This window comes from Lagopus muta, chromosome 4 (assembly GCF_023343835.1).
Source record: "Lagopus muta isolate bLagMut1 chromosome 4, bLagMut1 primary, whole genome shotgun sequence".
NCBI classification, from domain to species: domain Eukaryota; kingdom Metazoa; phylum Chordata; class Aves; order Galliformes; family Phasianidae; genus Lagopus; species Lagopus muta.
Genome location: NC_064436.1, coordinates 15935288 through 15950071, shown reverse-complemented (window position 1 = coordinate 15950071; position 14784 = coordinate 15935288). Strand labels below are relative to the sequence as shown.

General features: G+C 42.1%; 1 protein-coding gene across 14 annotated transcripts in view; it reads left to right on the top strand.

Annotated features, from left to right (window-relative positions):
- FAM13A (family with sequence similarity 13 member A) overlaps nt 1-14784 on the top strand; it is a 137602-nt gene that overhangs the window by 112588 nt on the left and 10230 nt on the right. For 13 of the 14 annotated variants that reach the window (XM_048943444.1, XM_048943445.1, XM_048943441.1 and 10 more), the window contains 6 exons: nt 1536-1686; nt 8662-8875; nt 9229-9367; nt 10175-10256; nt 10395-10615; nt 11942-12025. In XM_048943444.1, the coding sequence (XP_048799401.1) occupies nt 1536-1686; nt 8662-8875; nt 9229-9367; nt 10175-10256; nt 10395-10615; nt 11942-12025 (891 nt within the window). The remainder of the gene's footprint in view (nt 1-1535; nt 1687-8661; nt 8876-9228; nt 9368-10174; nt 10257-10394; nt 10616-11941; nt 12026-14784) is intronic. The other variant, XM_048943443.1, reaches the window with a different exon arrangement.

The window sequence follows — 14784 nt, the reverse complement described above, 5'->3', positions numbered from 1 at the left end:
GAACAGTGTTTACTAATACTAGGATGTTCATCATCCAGGTAGATGGGACTGGATCCAAATAAAAACATTCTTCGTGCAGTGTGTGAATTGGGCAGGTATTTTTCCTTCTCTATGTAAAGATTACATGTTTTTCTCAGCTAAGAGGAAAAGTAAAAAACAACATGCAAGTTTTATGGCCGTGAAAAAAACCTGAAATGTGCCTTACTGATGTCCACTAAAAATATTGATTTGGTACAGTTTGGCCATGCTTCAGAATTTACAAGAAAAAGAAGTCCAAATGTAGAAGTTAGTTTTTTTAGACACATTGTCTTCACACATTAGCTAAAGCAGATTGTAAATAGATTATCAAAATACCTGTGGGGAAAAAGTCTGTATGTTGCTTACCTGCTAGACAGTATTTGAGAGAGCAATGCTCAGCTGTTCTTACCAAGACCAAACACTTCGAGTGTAACACTGTGCTTTCGCATGGCTCTGTGTCTCCCGAGTTTGGACGTGTCCCACTACGTGTTTGTGCACATGCTTTACTCTTCCTGTTCCCCACAGCCCTCTGTGAGCCATTACAGCTTGTTTATTTTATTGTGGTCAAACTGCCTGTGTCACGAAGCCCTGTTGCAGCGCACGCACAGTGTACCTGGCTGAGATTTCTCTACAAAAGCACACGCTGTGTGTGGTGTGTCAGGATGAGTAGTGGTGAGGCAAACAGCAGTTACCTCTAGGTAGCATTAAATTATGAACCATTTACTTGACAGCATTCTGCCATTATTTTTTGTTGTCGTTGTTTTCTTAAGTCATTGGATGTTTGTGCGAATGTTTTGGCTCGTTCCCAGAGTCCGCACTGCTTTCCAGCTGAGATGCCAAACCCCACTGCCGTTTGGATTTGCGCAACACTGCTTTAATACCCAGAGCTCCTCCATAAATAGTTCTGCTCTCCCCACGCCCAGCTAGAAAACAACCACAGGAAATCGGGGAATGTGCAGCCTGCACAGCTTAGCTGGCACTAATTGATTTGAGCCAGCACAGCCTGCATGAGAGCACTTGTGTAGGTAGCCTGCACTGCTTGCTGTCTGCAGCTGCTACCAGTGCCTGATTTTTAGGAGACCATGTATTGCCTCAGCCTTGCAACAGCATTTTTGTTGCTGTTCCAAGGAGCAGCACTCCTGTAGGAACTCTTTGCAGCTTCCTCTTCCTCTCCCTTCCTCCCTGCGGTCCTCCCTCCCTTTTCACCCCAATCAGTCAAGCAGAAGCTTTTTCAGCTGCATGCTGTTGTCAGGGCAGGCAGCGTCAGGAACTTGCTGTGGCTTCCTGAAGAAGGGAAGATTCAAGGGAGGCAAATAGATGTTTTTATCAGTGTCAGTGATTGGTACGTAGGGGCCACTGCAAAAGGCTTTGAATTTGGAACTGGAAATGTCAGGTTCTTTTTGTTTTGACTTTTTTATTTAAAAGCGTGAGCTTACTGCTGCTGTGACTGCAGGGTTTTATTCCTGCCTCTTCATCTCAAATTTTTTTTTTCCCCCCTCATTTCTGTGGGAATATAGCAGCCTTCAAGTATGAAGATTCAAGAACACCCAAGCATTCCTGAAAACAAGCTGCAAAGAAATCAAGATGCTGATGATCAGGAAAACAGCTTTGTGTCAGAAGTGCCTCGGCTGGATTTGACAACGCTGTGCGATGACAACAACTGGGAAGGTAGGATTTGTTTCATGGCTGTCCAAACGAGTTAAAAGAGAGAAGGAAACCTCAGTGGGCTGGGTATATCTTTTTGTGCTGAAGTTCCCTTGCCAAAAACAACAGGAAAGCAATTTTGTCCTGAATATGGAACTGAAAGTTTGGAGAAATTGGAAGTGAAATTCTAAACGGTTACTAGTTCCACTTGTCCCTTTGAGAAAGAAAATACGTTGTTTTATTCTTGAAGTTATGTTCATGTGCTATTTGATACTGTAAGTCCCTGTGTGCTTTAGGATAACTTATTTCTTGATGGCTGGTTGCTTGACTGCTAAGCTGGAACTCTAAGTAATAGTGCTTTCTTCAAAGAAACTGAATATTTCACAGTCAGGAAAGAAAAGTCTTCTTTCTTTCTATTCTTTTACTTCTGTTGTTATTTGGAAGTAAAGATTCAGATCTGGAAAGGACAGCTGGGGGGGAAAAAATGGCTGTCTATCTAGTACTTTGTACCTTGGTTATTCTTATAAACAATATCTTTTGAATGTATGCTGTGAAAAAGTTATGATCACAGGCTCAAAGGGCAATGTAAAATTGCTTGTGGTTTAAATTACTTTAATATAGTTTATTAACACTCTTCTCCAGAATGTATGCTTACTTGTCTTTTTCACTGACTTAAGTTAGAGAATGAAATCTGTCGTGCAGAGTTTGAGCATTGTGAATTTCCATTTCATTTGAAATAGAGGGAAACTGAAGTAGTCCAGCATTTCTGGGACCTTCTCACTTACTGTGTCTCTCTCCTTTCTACAAGCAGGAATTGTCCTGCTCGTTTATGCTTGAGAAGTGAGAGAGAGGTTTTGACAGGGAAGAAATGGGAAGATGCAAGCATTGTATTGTAACAGTCAAAGCAGGAGGGGAAAGATGTGTAACTGTAGTTAATCAATCTAGAAAGGAGCACTGAAAAGTTAGTTAAGTTCTCTGGTCCTATCTCCACAGTGTACGTGAGTTGATGTACTTTGCCTTTCTGTCTAGTTAAGACACCTTGAGCATAAGTAAAGAAAAGCCACAAGCCCTGGCTGCCTTTGATGCAACCACGCAGCCAGTCACCATGGACAGAAGAGAGTTTCTCCGCTGGCTTATTAGCGGGGATTCCCTGGGTGATATCACCAGGCGTGCGGCGCGGCTGATCAAAGTGGTGCAGAAGGGCTCCCGCGGGGCCTTGGCTGCCCTGGTGTTGGTGAGGTGCCAATCAGCACAGTCCCTCAGGGCCTCGGGCCGGGTGATCATGTCTGTGTTCCCAGAGGTGATGTGTGGCTGCAGCCATCATGTGAACCTTTGGAAATAAAGACTCTTTTTTTCTTCTCAGTGCACGCCTGTGGCAAGCAGTGTTACGAATGGGAGTCATATGAGCATGTGAAGGGCAGAACACAGCTCCCTTCTGTCTGACAGAGGTTTTCCCATGGTGTGCATTACGTTGCACCTTGGTACAAATCCCTCACTGTAGGTGTGTGCTTGTGTTTGGATCCCAGCTTTCTTGCACTGCAAATACAAAACAGGATTTATGAGCGCCTGTGACTGCATTTGAGAGTGCTTCTTTCAGATTCTTCCTCCATTTTGTTCAGATGTTTTTCACAAGAGGAAGAGGTAGGTAGCTGCAAACAAATGGGCTCTAGAGTGAGAGAGATGTGTTCTCCTAGAACACTTGCTTACCAGAATCACCATTTGGTTAGTTTGGGTTCGAATGCAGCAAAATGGTGGCCTCTGCATCTGAGCAAGGAGACAGGGAAGATTCTGTATCTGTGGATGTGAAATCAAGCTTTCTAAAGCCAGAAAGGGCTCGATGCTAACATCTACTTTGGGATTTCTACTTCTGATGGCAGAGACTGTTAGTGAGGGTATGCAAGGCAGGGTTGTGCCACTCATGCACAGCTCCAACAGGCCAAGTACTGTCTCTTCCCTGCCAGCATGCATCACTCAGGGCTTTATACATCTCATCTGTGTCCTTACTGCACCTCTGGCCCTTCCCCAGTGGAAAGGGAAAGGCCCTGTGTCTTCAGCTATGGTAATGACCAGTTATTTGCTGTACCTTTGGAGTGAGTTCCTTTGCAGGAGCTACTACAGGAGGTGCAGGGTATGGTGTGAGCAGGCTGCTGGCAGAGCATCTGCGTGCTGAGGGGGAGGCACCATCAGCTGTAGCTGTCACTGCCTCTGCACACAGGCTGAGGAAGAGCCTTGCAGAATGGGCACAGAATTACATAAGGCAGCCCTGTCTGCTGACTAGCTCTTATTCTTCACTCAGGCAGATTTCCTATCATGTTAAGACCAACGCTGTCATAAACAACACTAATTCAGGGGCACTGCACTGCAATAGTTGCAGTGTGAACTGGCGGAGTTATTCTAGAAATAATTTTTACCTGATTATTTTAAAGATTTGCTGTGCAGTCAGACTTGTACACAAGAGGAGAGATTAGATATACTTCTATGGGATATGTTCCTCTTGCTGTGGACTGTGTTGGAATTGAATGCCATGAGTGGGAAGGACACAGTGTTCTCTCAGAATCCAGTGCTATTGTGCAGAATTCTTACCAAATGTTGCTAATTCAAGCACAGAATTTGTTATCCTGCCCTCAAGGAAAAATCTGGAAGTATGTTGCTCTGCTAATAGTGGCTGGCCCTGTCATCAGCTTGGAGCTGAGCAGATAGTTCAGTAAGTTGATCTGACACGTGTGATTGCTGCCTATGTCACCTCATTAGTGAGGTTTTAAAAAAGGGTTCTGTAAATGAAATTTGAAGCAAAGTTTGCAGTAACAAGCTCTTAGGAAACAATCAGCAGTCATTTTTCTTTTAAGCTTAAAAAAAAAAACAAGGCTAAAAGCGGAAGTTTAAAATGAATAAGCATTCTCCTCAATTTTGAGAACCCAAGTATTGTAGCACTAAGACCCTGAGGGTGAAGCTGATCTCCAAATAGTTTTGAGGCGGATTTAATTGATACTTTCCCATGAAAAAAAGCAGGGTAATGAGAAGGAAAAAAGCATACAGCAAAGAAACAACATTCTAGAATTGTTTTTGACACTAGCCTTACATCAGTGTATTTGTGTGCAACAGACATAAATCAAACGGTGGTGAAACATTCTGTGTTTTTATCACCGTATGTAGAAATGAATAATTGCATTGTTTACAGATTTCATTTTATAGCAGCAGTATTAAAAAAAAAAAAAACAGCATTTATTATGGTGCAACACTATTTGCAAATTGCAAAACTGACTGAATAGCTGGTAAATGTTTCATCTCACTGACAAATTAAGGTAGCTCTTTGCTTGGGCCGTTCTTTTCGATTTATTTAGGAGGAATATGCCAGTGCTGTTTAAGGATGTAAAATGCTGACCAAGTGAATGTTTTGAGGTTTTGAATTGCTTTATTCGTTCCATTATGAGATGTCTTTCTGGGGTCTTCTAAGGGAGAATTTAGTGCTAGGACCTCAGGTGTTGTAATTAGTTTAGGCTTTTTAATCCCTCGAGACCTACTTCAGTTCACAGCAGTGAAGATTTTAGCCTCCTGGGGCTGTCACGTGTGTGCTGAAGCAGTATACGTCAGCTGTATGGCTACAGAGAGAGCACAAGCCCTCGATGGCCTTTTGCTGGCTGTACCTCTGGGCAGATGCACATGGCAGTACCCGTCTGATGGCCCTGCAGCCCCCAGTAATCCTGTCACAAATAAAAAGCAGTGCTATTAAAGAAGAAATAAAAAGTCAGACCCCTACTGTATTTTATAAAATTCGTTTTTCTTCTTGCTTGATACAGGTTTATTAATAAGACCAGTCCTTTGTGTGGCAGATTGATGCTGCAACAGGCGTATGAATGCCTACAGGGTTTTGCAGAGCAACACCTGGCAGATGGCTGACAGCTTTGTTAAAAGATTAGCTGGTGGTGAGATTGGAGAGGAGTGCATCACTGCTGAGGGTCTGCAGGCTCCATATCAGTGTATTTCACTTCTGTGAAGTGACAACTTGGAAAAGGCAAGAAAAAAAACCTGGAAGAAACACGAGAGTCTGACCAGGAAATAGAAAATTTGCTCACCTTTTCTCTACACTGGCACAGCCATTCTGGTTAAATATTCCCAAAGCTATTTATTTTTTTTTCCACAAAAGGCTTTTGTTATGAACAAAAGAATTACACAGAAGGAATACAGAGGCTTTCTCAGAGTGAGAGATCTGTTCAAGACAAAAGAGTACAGGTAGCTGCTCTGTCAAGTCAGTGACAAAGAAAAGGCAAAAAATTAACTTTTTTTACTGAGACTTTTATTCACTTAGCAGAAATAGCCACGGTATTAAAACTAATAAATATTTCAAACCTGAACTGTTAAGTCCAGGAATTTAGCAGTCTTTGGAAAGGGCTTAAAACTTTCATATATGTATCTTTTGTAAATAAATAACAAAAGAGGCTATAGCTTCTGTTGAGCACGGGTTGATTGTTCACTATCAGAAAAGGAAGCTTCTTACCCTGAGGGGGTTACTATTTGTTTGTGCACTCCGAGTTTCTGGCACCCGATCCATGTAAAGAACAGGACAGCCAGTCTGTAACTCTGATCCAGTTCATGGTCTGATGTAGATAAGATCCGTAATTCTAAATAACTACATATGTTCCTTTATTATTTGCTTTGTTCCTTTTGTTTATGTCCCTTCGTTTTAGTATTTATATGTTCTTTTATTGTATGTTTGGGGGGGGGGGGGGGGGGGGGGGGAGGGAGAGGGGGGAGGAGGGAAGCATCGTTACTCACTCTGTGTCCAGATGAGGTTTTTCTTCTGAACGCATATAATCCACAAGGGAAACAACTTGCCCATGGACTCTTTCCATCTTAGGAGTGAGAATTAAAACCAGCTGATTTTCTATAGCAAGCATTTCTTGTGTCAAGTCTCAAATTGGACCTCTCCTTTTAGGATATTTTTTTCCTTTTATATGTTTTTTCCTTTTGGATTCAACTTTTGGGCACAACATATACTCACCTTGGGACAAAATCACATGCATCGTGCATGCTTGGTAATGGGGTTTTTTTAGCTGGTGTAGTAGAAGCTTTATTTGCTAACTGTTAAATATATTTTTGACTTCTTCTAAGTTAATTCCATCTGTGTAAATCCCATGAGGATGTGATTTAATGATTTCCAAGAGCAAATTCTGTTTTTCTGTGAATGTATTCCAAAAACTGGAAATGAAAAATGTCTGGAAGAATTGCATGCATCACTTACCTCATTTCTGCTAGTCAGATGTATCAGATTTTTTTCCTTTCTAGTTACCAGCCATTAATTTGCTGCAAGAGATCATGTGAGGATCTGAAACTATGAGACTCAGGAAAGGGTCAAAGGCCAAAGTATCACTGCTTGGGTGAATGATTTGCCCTTAGTTTCCTCTTTGTTCATATCAGGTACCTTGAGAAAATTCTTTCAGTTATTAGGTACCATCAAGGTGAATACAGCTTAGAAAAAGCTCACGTTCCAAAAATTACTTAGGAGAAATACAGGCTGCAGGAGCTCTCCAATCCATGGCAATGCAACCTGTGTCCATCTGAGTTTTGCACACCTCATTAATGCAGCCCCTGTGAGCACTTGTATGTGCCAAGAATGTGCTTCACTTATCACAACACTTGAGAGGTGCAAACACCTCCAGCCATCCCTTTCAGGATAACTTCTCAGTTTGCATGCAGCACCAATCTCTAAGCAGAGGCATACGATTTAAATTCTTGTATAAAGAAGAAGGGGAAAGGAGGAGAGACACCTCTGTTGCAGCAGAATTCCTCCGGGCTGGTCATTCCTGAGCTGTGCATGATCTCGTGCTGCCTGAGCTGTACTCAGGGGAGAGCAGCACAAGATTCTGTAAGGGAATCCCCACAAAATCCATTGTAAGCTATGAAAGTCTTTACCTTGTTCAGCAGAAGGAAATACTGCTTTTAGTTCAAAAAATTACTAGCTTCAAAAGCCTCTTCCCTTTGTGAAACAAGAGCAGACATGCTAGGCACAGGGAATATTGAGTCCCTAGCTCTGAGACTGGTCTGGGAGCTTTCTATAGCGTTTTTGTTTTGTTACTTGACTCTAGAACTATTTGTTAGGTTTATAAGTTCAAGGCCTGGCTCTTAAACTGTTTAATCCCATGGTGCTAAGTAGGAGCATGCAAATCAGCTTAGTAAACTATCTGAACAGAAAATGTTCGACTCCTTATGGCATCTGGAGGGAGCTGTCACAAGATTGAGGCGATTGTTTTCTGTGGGCTCCAGTATGCGGAGCAGCAACACTAAATTGGGCTTCCATTTCTCTCCCACCCCACCATCTCCCTGTATGTCATTGCTTTCACTTCCAGCTATGCATTAAATATTTCTTCACTCTTCTGCCATGCAGCAGGTTTACATCTGAGAGAAAAGAGGAAAAATCAGCCCATATGACGGCTGGATGCCTATAGAACTGGTAGTAGTGCAGTGAGGCAGTCTTTCCTTACAGGCTAGAAAAACATATGCTTCCTTCTAGTCTTTGAATTTTGAGCCATGTGTGGCCGAGTTGTGTTGGGGAACAGGAGGACGATCACGGTGCTCCTCATTTGCAGCGTTTGTATGAACCTAAAACTGAGGAGCTTCTTCCTGTAGCCAGCTTGCCTCCTTTATCCTGTCATGTGCCAATAATTTTGTCCTATCCTGGAGTTATTTCCTCAAAGGTAGTGGCTGGTGATACCTTCTCTTGGTGTCAGTCCATGGTAATTCCAGCCAGATTATGGATACAGCTTTGTGTTGCACCCAGCAGATTATTTATGCTTGTGTAGAGCATCCACTGTGACCAGGCAATGTTTTGCACTACTTTGCACACTGGCAGGTGTGAATAATGACCCAGAGAATACCTGACACTGACAACAAGCGATCTTTTAGGACAATGGGGTCATGATATGACACGAGAAATGTTGTCTGGAGTCACTGGTACTTGTAAAACAAAAGTGATAAAATCAATCTTTGTCTTGCTGTTCCTAGAGCCCATCCCTGCACTTTCTTCATGGCAGCGAGATGGCTTAGACTCAGAAGAGGCTCGCCTTTCCCCACAGGCTGGCCGTTTAATTCGCCAGCTCCTGGATGAGGACAGTGATCCTATGCTGTCTCCTCGCTTCTATGCCTATGGACAGAGCCAGCAGTACCTGGATGATACAGAAGTGCCTCCTTCCCCTCCCAATTCTCATTCATTTATGAGGTGAGTTGTGATTTCTCTGTGGTGACTCTGATCTGGCTGCATTGCACAGTCGCATCAAGCAGCATCTTTTTGAATCACACAAGCCATATAGCTATATTGTGTTGAGCTTCTGTTTTTTCTGTCAGAAAGCGGGTGCTGTGAGAAAAGTTCTAGGTAACTGATCATTTCAAGGTTTTTCAATTAATATCTAACAGCAACCTCTTGTTCTGTCTGTCATTAGAGAGTAACCAACATAACTTTCTCGCTTCCATGGGATTTGCCTTTATTTACGCCAAGTTTAAGCATCCTTTTGAGCGAGAAGATGTACTGCAGCTGTTTGGATAAACTCTTTGTGCAATCTCTGCTCTTGGTAGGAGGCGGAGTTCTTCTTTGGGATCTTACGAAGATGACAGAGAAGACCTCACCCCTGCACAGCTTACCCGGAGAATTCAGGGACTGAAGAAAAAAATCAGGAAATTTGAGGACAAATTCGAGGAGGAGAGGAAATACAGGGTGAGTCTCTACTCAGGCATTTGTAGGGAGAGGTGTAAGGTAGCTAGAAAGGGAGGGGACATTGGGGGAACCTATCAGACATACACAGAGAGCTTGGAAGTATTTAAACAATGTAAAGTAAAGGAAAATGTAATGCTGCTCCAAAAATGACGATGTGCATCCATATCAAACGAATTACCTTTCCTGGAATTTTTTGTACCACCAGTACAGTACAAGAGAGTCTCACAAACTCATGGAATTTTGATCACTGCTTTATACAGCAAGGTGCAGGAATAGCTATGTTATGTTTTGCATTTGTTTATTTATTAAAGTTTACTTTGTAGGAGGAACAATTGTGCATCTCATTTGCATGATGGTAATTGCAGGACACCAGATCACTGCATAGTAGAGAAGAGCAGCCTTCTTTGCTCCTCAGCAAGGAGCCATAGTCAAGTGCTGCTGAGCAGTCGCAGTGTTCTGTATTCTGTTTATTCTTGAGATGCTCTTCCGAGGGACAGAAAGCTTTTTAAGGAACTAAAGCTTCATATGTGTGCATCTCAGTTGGTGATCTAAACCATGAAAGATGGTACTGAAAGAGTCTTGCATGAGTTTTGCAATGTGCTAAGAGACAACGTGACAGGTAGGGCAATCAAAGCAAGTTCTGAGCTGGATAGGTCACAGATATGCAGGCACCAGTCACTAGCCTGTACCTGTGCTCTGTGCTGTGTCCCAATCCTGTTTAGCCCCCATTTTGTTATACAGGCTTGTTTCAGTGGGTCTCTCCTGTTGATTTAATACAGATTCAGCATGACTGTTCTTTCCTCCCAGCCTTCCCACAGTGACAAAGCAGCTAACCCTGAAGTGCTCAAATGGACAAATGATTTGGCCAAATTCCGAAAGCAGCTTAAAGGTGAGCAGTCAGTGTTGATGTACCTTCTGGGGGCACCTAGACTTAACCTTTTTTAAATGTGATGCTAGACAGCGGTCCTGTCACCATCACATTTTAAAAAAGAGAAATTATTCCTCTTCCCTAAATGTCACTGCTTAGAGTCTAAACTGAAGATATCAGAAGAAGACCTGGGCCCTGTGGTGCGTCAGCGAAGCAACACGCTCCCAAAGAGCTTTGGTTCTCAGCTTGAAAAGGAGGATGACAAGAAACAAGACCTATCAGATAAATCTGCCAAGCCTGCTGTGGAAGTGACCCTTGATTCTATCCAGAAGAAGCTTCAGGAAAAACGAACGGAGACAAACCGACCAGAGGATATAAAGGTACAATATATGCAGATCAGATTTAGGCCTTTTAAGTATAAGCATGTAACTCATAGCTGCACTGTCAGTTGTGAAAGCCTTCTGATCTTTTGCATTTTGTCAAAACGTCTTCAGCCTCTACTGCAGGCTTACTTGCTTTAGCTTCTTTCCCTCTGCTTTCAGTGTCTGTATTTTTTTTCCCCTCACACTCTGTTTCTACTGAATAGCATTGTGTTCTTTTTCTGATTCTCATAGATTCCATGTAACAGTTCTGAACTGTTATGCCCAAAAGCTTTTGGCACATTCTGAGTCTTCCAGTGATTCTTAAGATTAGGTCATTGATTTTCTTCTAGATCATTCCACAGTTGAATGCTCTTGTCTCAGGGCATTTTATCACTGCTCTTCTGAGTGTCACATTGAGCTCAGCTAGTTCCTGTAATCTCTGAGGGTTATCAGCAGAGAGGTCTTTGTGTCTGATGTTCTAGTTCCTGAGTTTTGGGTAGCCTTGTAAATGAAGTCCTTGAGTCTGCTGACGTGTGAATTGTGCAGTACTCTGTGAAAGAGGAGCAGACAGCAGTATCTTTGTTTATTAGATTTGCAGAAGTGTTTGGCTGTTTTCTGAAGGTAGCAAGAATAAACAGCCTGACCTTTTAAAGGTCTCTGATAGTATTTGATGCAACAATAGAGAGAGAAGTCTCGGTGTCAGTCATGTTTGGTGGAGGAGCTTTGGAAAACTGAGGCAAGTGTCTTCCAACTGTCTGCCTTTTTTTTTTTTTTTTTTGGCTTGGTCCCCTCAGCCTGTCAGCCAGAGCTTTTCACTTTATAGCAGAATTTGGCAGAAAGAAACAGTCTGACTGCACTTCATTTCTGTTAAGTGTGTCTGTAGCAGTCAAGGCAAAAATGGCAAGCTTTGCAACAGGTACTGGAGGTTGTCTCAGGTTTGGAAGACAAGGAAGAGCATGCATTTTGTTGCTGGACTTATGACTCAAATCTTTCTAAGTGAAGAACAGCCACCATCACTAAAAGTTATTTGACATTGTTCAAAGCACACAAAATATAAATTGACATTGTTTGTTCAAAGCACACAGAAAATATAAATCCCCCTTATGTACCTACAACATTTTCACATACAAATGTTAGTTTCAATTTGCCTGTGTTGTATATAGGGCTCCTGTGATAAGTCTTTCCAGCAATATAGCTGGGAAAGGAGAACTAGAAAGCAGAGATGAGTCTTCAAAACATTAATGACAAAATGATAATGACTTCAATTAGGCCATAACTTAGTATTGTCTGTGTCTTGAATTCTGATGTTTTTTCTTTCTCTTGTCTCTGTGCTACTTTTTATAGGATATGACACGAGATCAGATAGCAGCTGAGAAAGTGGCTCTTCAGAAAGCCTTGCTGTATTATGAAAGCATTCATGGCAGACCGGTATGTACAGCGTTTTTTCGAAATACAACTTCATGTGTCTTTGTCTGTTGTAAATGACTGCCCTAGTGCTCCTTCAGCGCCACAGTCTATAGGACTTCTTGCTGTTCTAACCACACGTGTCCTTTAATTACTACCCTGATCCTTCATTACCACTGCCACATTACTCTTGGCAAGGTGGTGCCTGCACACACTGCTGGACATGGCAGATACTTGTAGGACTGAGCTTACAGCCTGAATGAAGTTCAGTGTGCATTATTTTGGCATCACGCTTGCCAGGATCCACAGGCATTCATTTTGTGGCCCAGCAGATTCACCAGCTTTACCAGGGATACTGTATGCACTGGAATAGCTGTGCACAGACCCTTATCCTGACAAAAATTTTCAGTTTGCTATTAGTAATGACTAATTGGAAGACAGGTGTGCAAGCAATGCTGCAGTGCACCTTCTCAGAGAAGCTGTATCTTTCTCTGAGTACCACACTGTTTGCGAGGAGGCACCTTTGTCTTCATAACTACACAATCCCTTTGCGCCAGAGGATTCACAAAACGGTTTGTCTCCTGAATGCCATGACAAGTTGATTTTCTCATTCCCCTAAGCAGACATTTGTTTCCACGAGGAAGAGATGGGCATGAGATTTCTTGTACGTTTGAATTTTGCAAAGGAAAAATATTTGTAAAGACAGAGAATTAAATAGTGTCCTGTTGATTCCTGCCATGACAGAAATATGGCAGGTTCCAGGCCACCAAGCACTTTGGCTTTGTACAACCCTTCCTCCTCTTTCACTTTATTCTAATTTTTGCGACCAGCTGTGGAGGTAATGTAGTTCAGTTTCAGCGTGGTGCTAATCCCTTCACCAGTGGCTTCAGAGAAGCAAGTTACTGTATATAAGGAGTGCTTGATGAGTGCAGATGATAAATGTGTCTTTTTTCTGCTGTGTGCTGTGTCCTGATTCCTACCTACTATTTGCTCCTGAATTACTTTCTCCTTTCCCTGTTAGTTTTCTTTGTTTGCTTGTTTTATTTTGAAGTGTTGCTAATTTAAATACTTCCCTTCATTCCATGATCCTTTAGGATCTAATCTTCTAATCTGGGATACCTCTATGATGCTATGAAGTACTAATATTGTATAGGCACATATACCAGTAGGTGAAAACAGCTTGGTTGTATGAGAGGACATGAAATTTTACGATATTATAAAATAGCAAAAGGCCAGCACATCCACTTAACCTTCTCCAGCAGAGTCAGAGTTGGAGTCTGCTTTTGGTATCACAATGATGTAAATCATCAGGTGTCATCTTGTTAAAGTAAGCTCACTTAAATCTGTTTAAAAACTCACTTTAAATCTGTTTAAAAAGGCTGTCATGTCAGCATACCTTCCTCCCAGCACTTTTTGATGCTTTATTTATAGAGCTACTTTTTAATTTGTTTTTAAATAAGTAGTCTGTACCAAGCAACATGGAGTCACGTAATGAGAAGGATGGCAGTCGATCAGCTTTTGCTCTTCCAGCTTTTGGCACTGCAGCAGTGGAAAAGTACTGAGAGCTTAAGGAGAATGGGGTGTAGTTCAGCCAAGTTGGGTGGTTGTTTTTTGTATTGCTTTTTTTTTTTTGTTTAAGATATTTAACTAAACAAGAAAAACAATGGAGTTCAGATTTAGTGCAGCTGGGTCTTTCTGCACCAGTGACAGGCAAACCTGCAGAGGTAGAACTGAACTGCTTTAGTTAAGCCAAAAAGTTCATTTCTGCAGAAATTCTTGAGCTGCTCAAACAATGAAGGCAATGATCTCTTCCTTGGCTGCTGCTGCTGCTTGCCACACAGAGTGTGCTCCAGAGTTATGTCAAAGGCTCTGTTATTCTGACAGCTTTTTTTGCATTTTGATGTTTTCCAAAAATATACTCAGGTTTTGCTGGTGTTACATTTAACTAGGGAGACAGTTTGCCCTTTTGCAGAACGTTTTCTTTCAGTTTGCTTTCTGGTTAAATGTTCTGGTGCACGTCTGCAGGGCTAGCTCAGGCCCCTTGCGCTGAACTTCCTTGCTTAAATTAATTCTTTGTGTTCTTCCTCCGTAGTGATGTTCAGACTCAGAAGCATGTCATTTATATTTTCCTATTCATAAACGTGCCTTAGGAATTTCTGTCCATTCCAAGGCTTATGTTTATTTTCCTGTACAGAACAGATACATTTACCTACTTTGAAATGACATGAAGTGAAGGCTTGTTTCTCAGCCACCGGCATATTTTTGTTGTTGTTGTTCTGGGCTGTTGTTTAAGTAACAGGTACTGGCTGAGGCAACAGTAGTGCTGTGCCTCCCATTCTACTAACAGCTAATCTGGTAAAACTAGGAGTAATACAAGTCCTGTAGAATTTCTCCAATTTTCCATTTTTATGCTTGATGGATTGCAGAGAAATGTCGAAAGCTGGAGGCAGTTAGCTAGCCAGTGCACTCCTGGCAATACCTACAGCTCCAATTCTGCCCTTCCCAGACAGCATCTCTCCTGCTCTGGAGGGATGATGTGAAAGCTCTAAAAAGCTTACTCAAGTGAAAGTTAGCTGCAGAGAAAATGAAAGACGGTTCATTTTGAAGTCTTCTCCTCATTCCAAGCTGCATTCCCTTTACTCTGCTGTTTGCTGTAGAAAGGGAGACTGTACAAAGCTCATCAGGGTTCATACTACTGTTGATTTTTACATCAACTGGTGATTAACAGCAGTGAAAAGCTTTGGTGTGTACGAATGGCATCTGGGTCAGTTAAACCTTTCCTC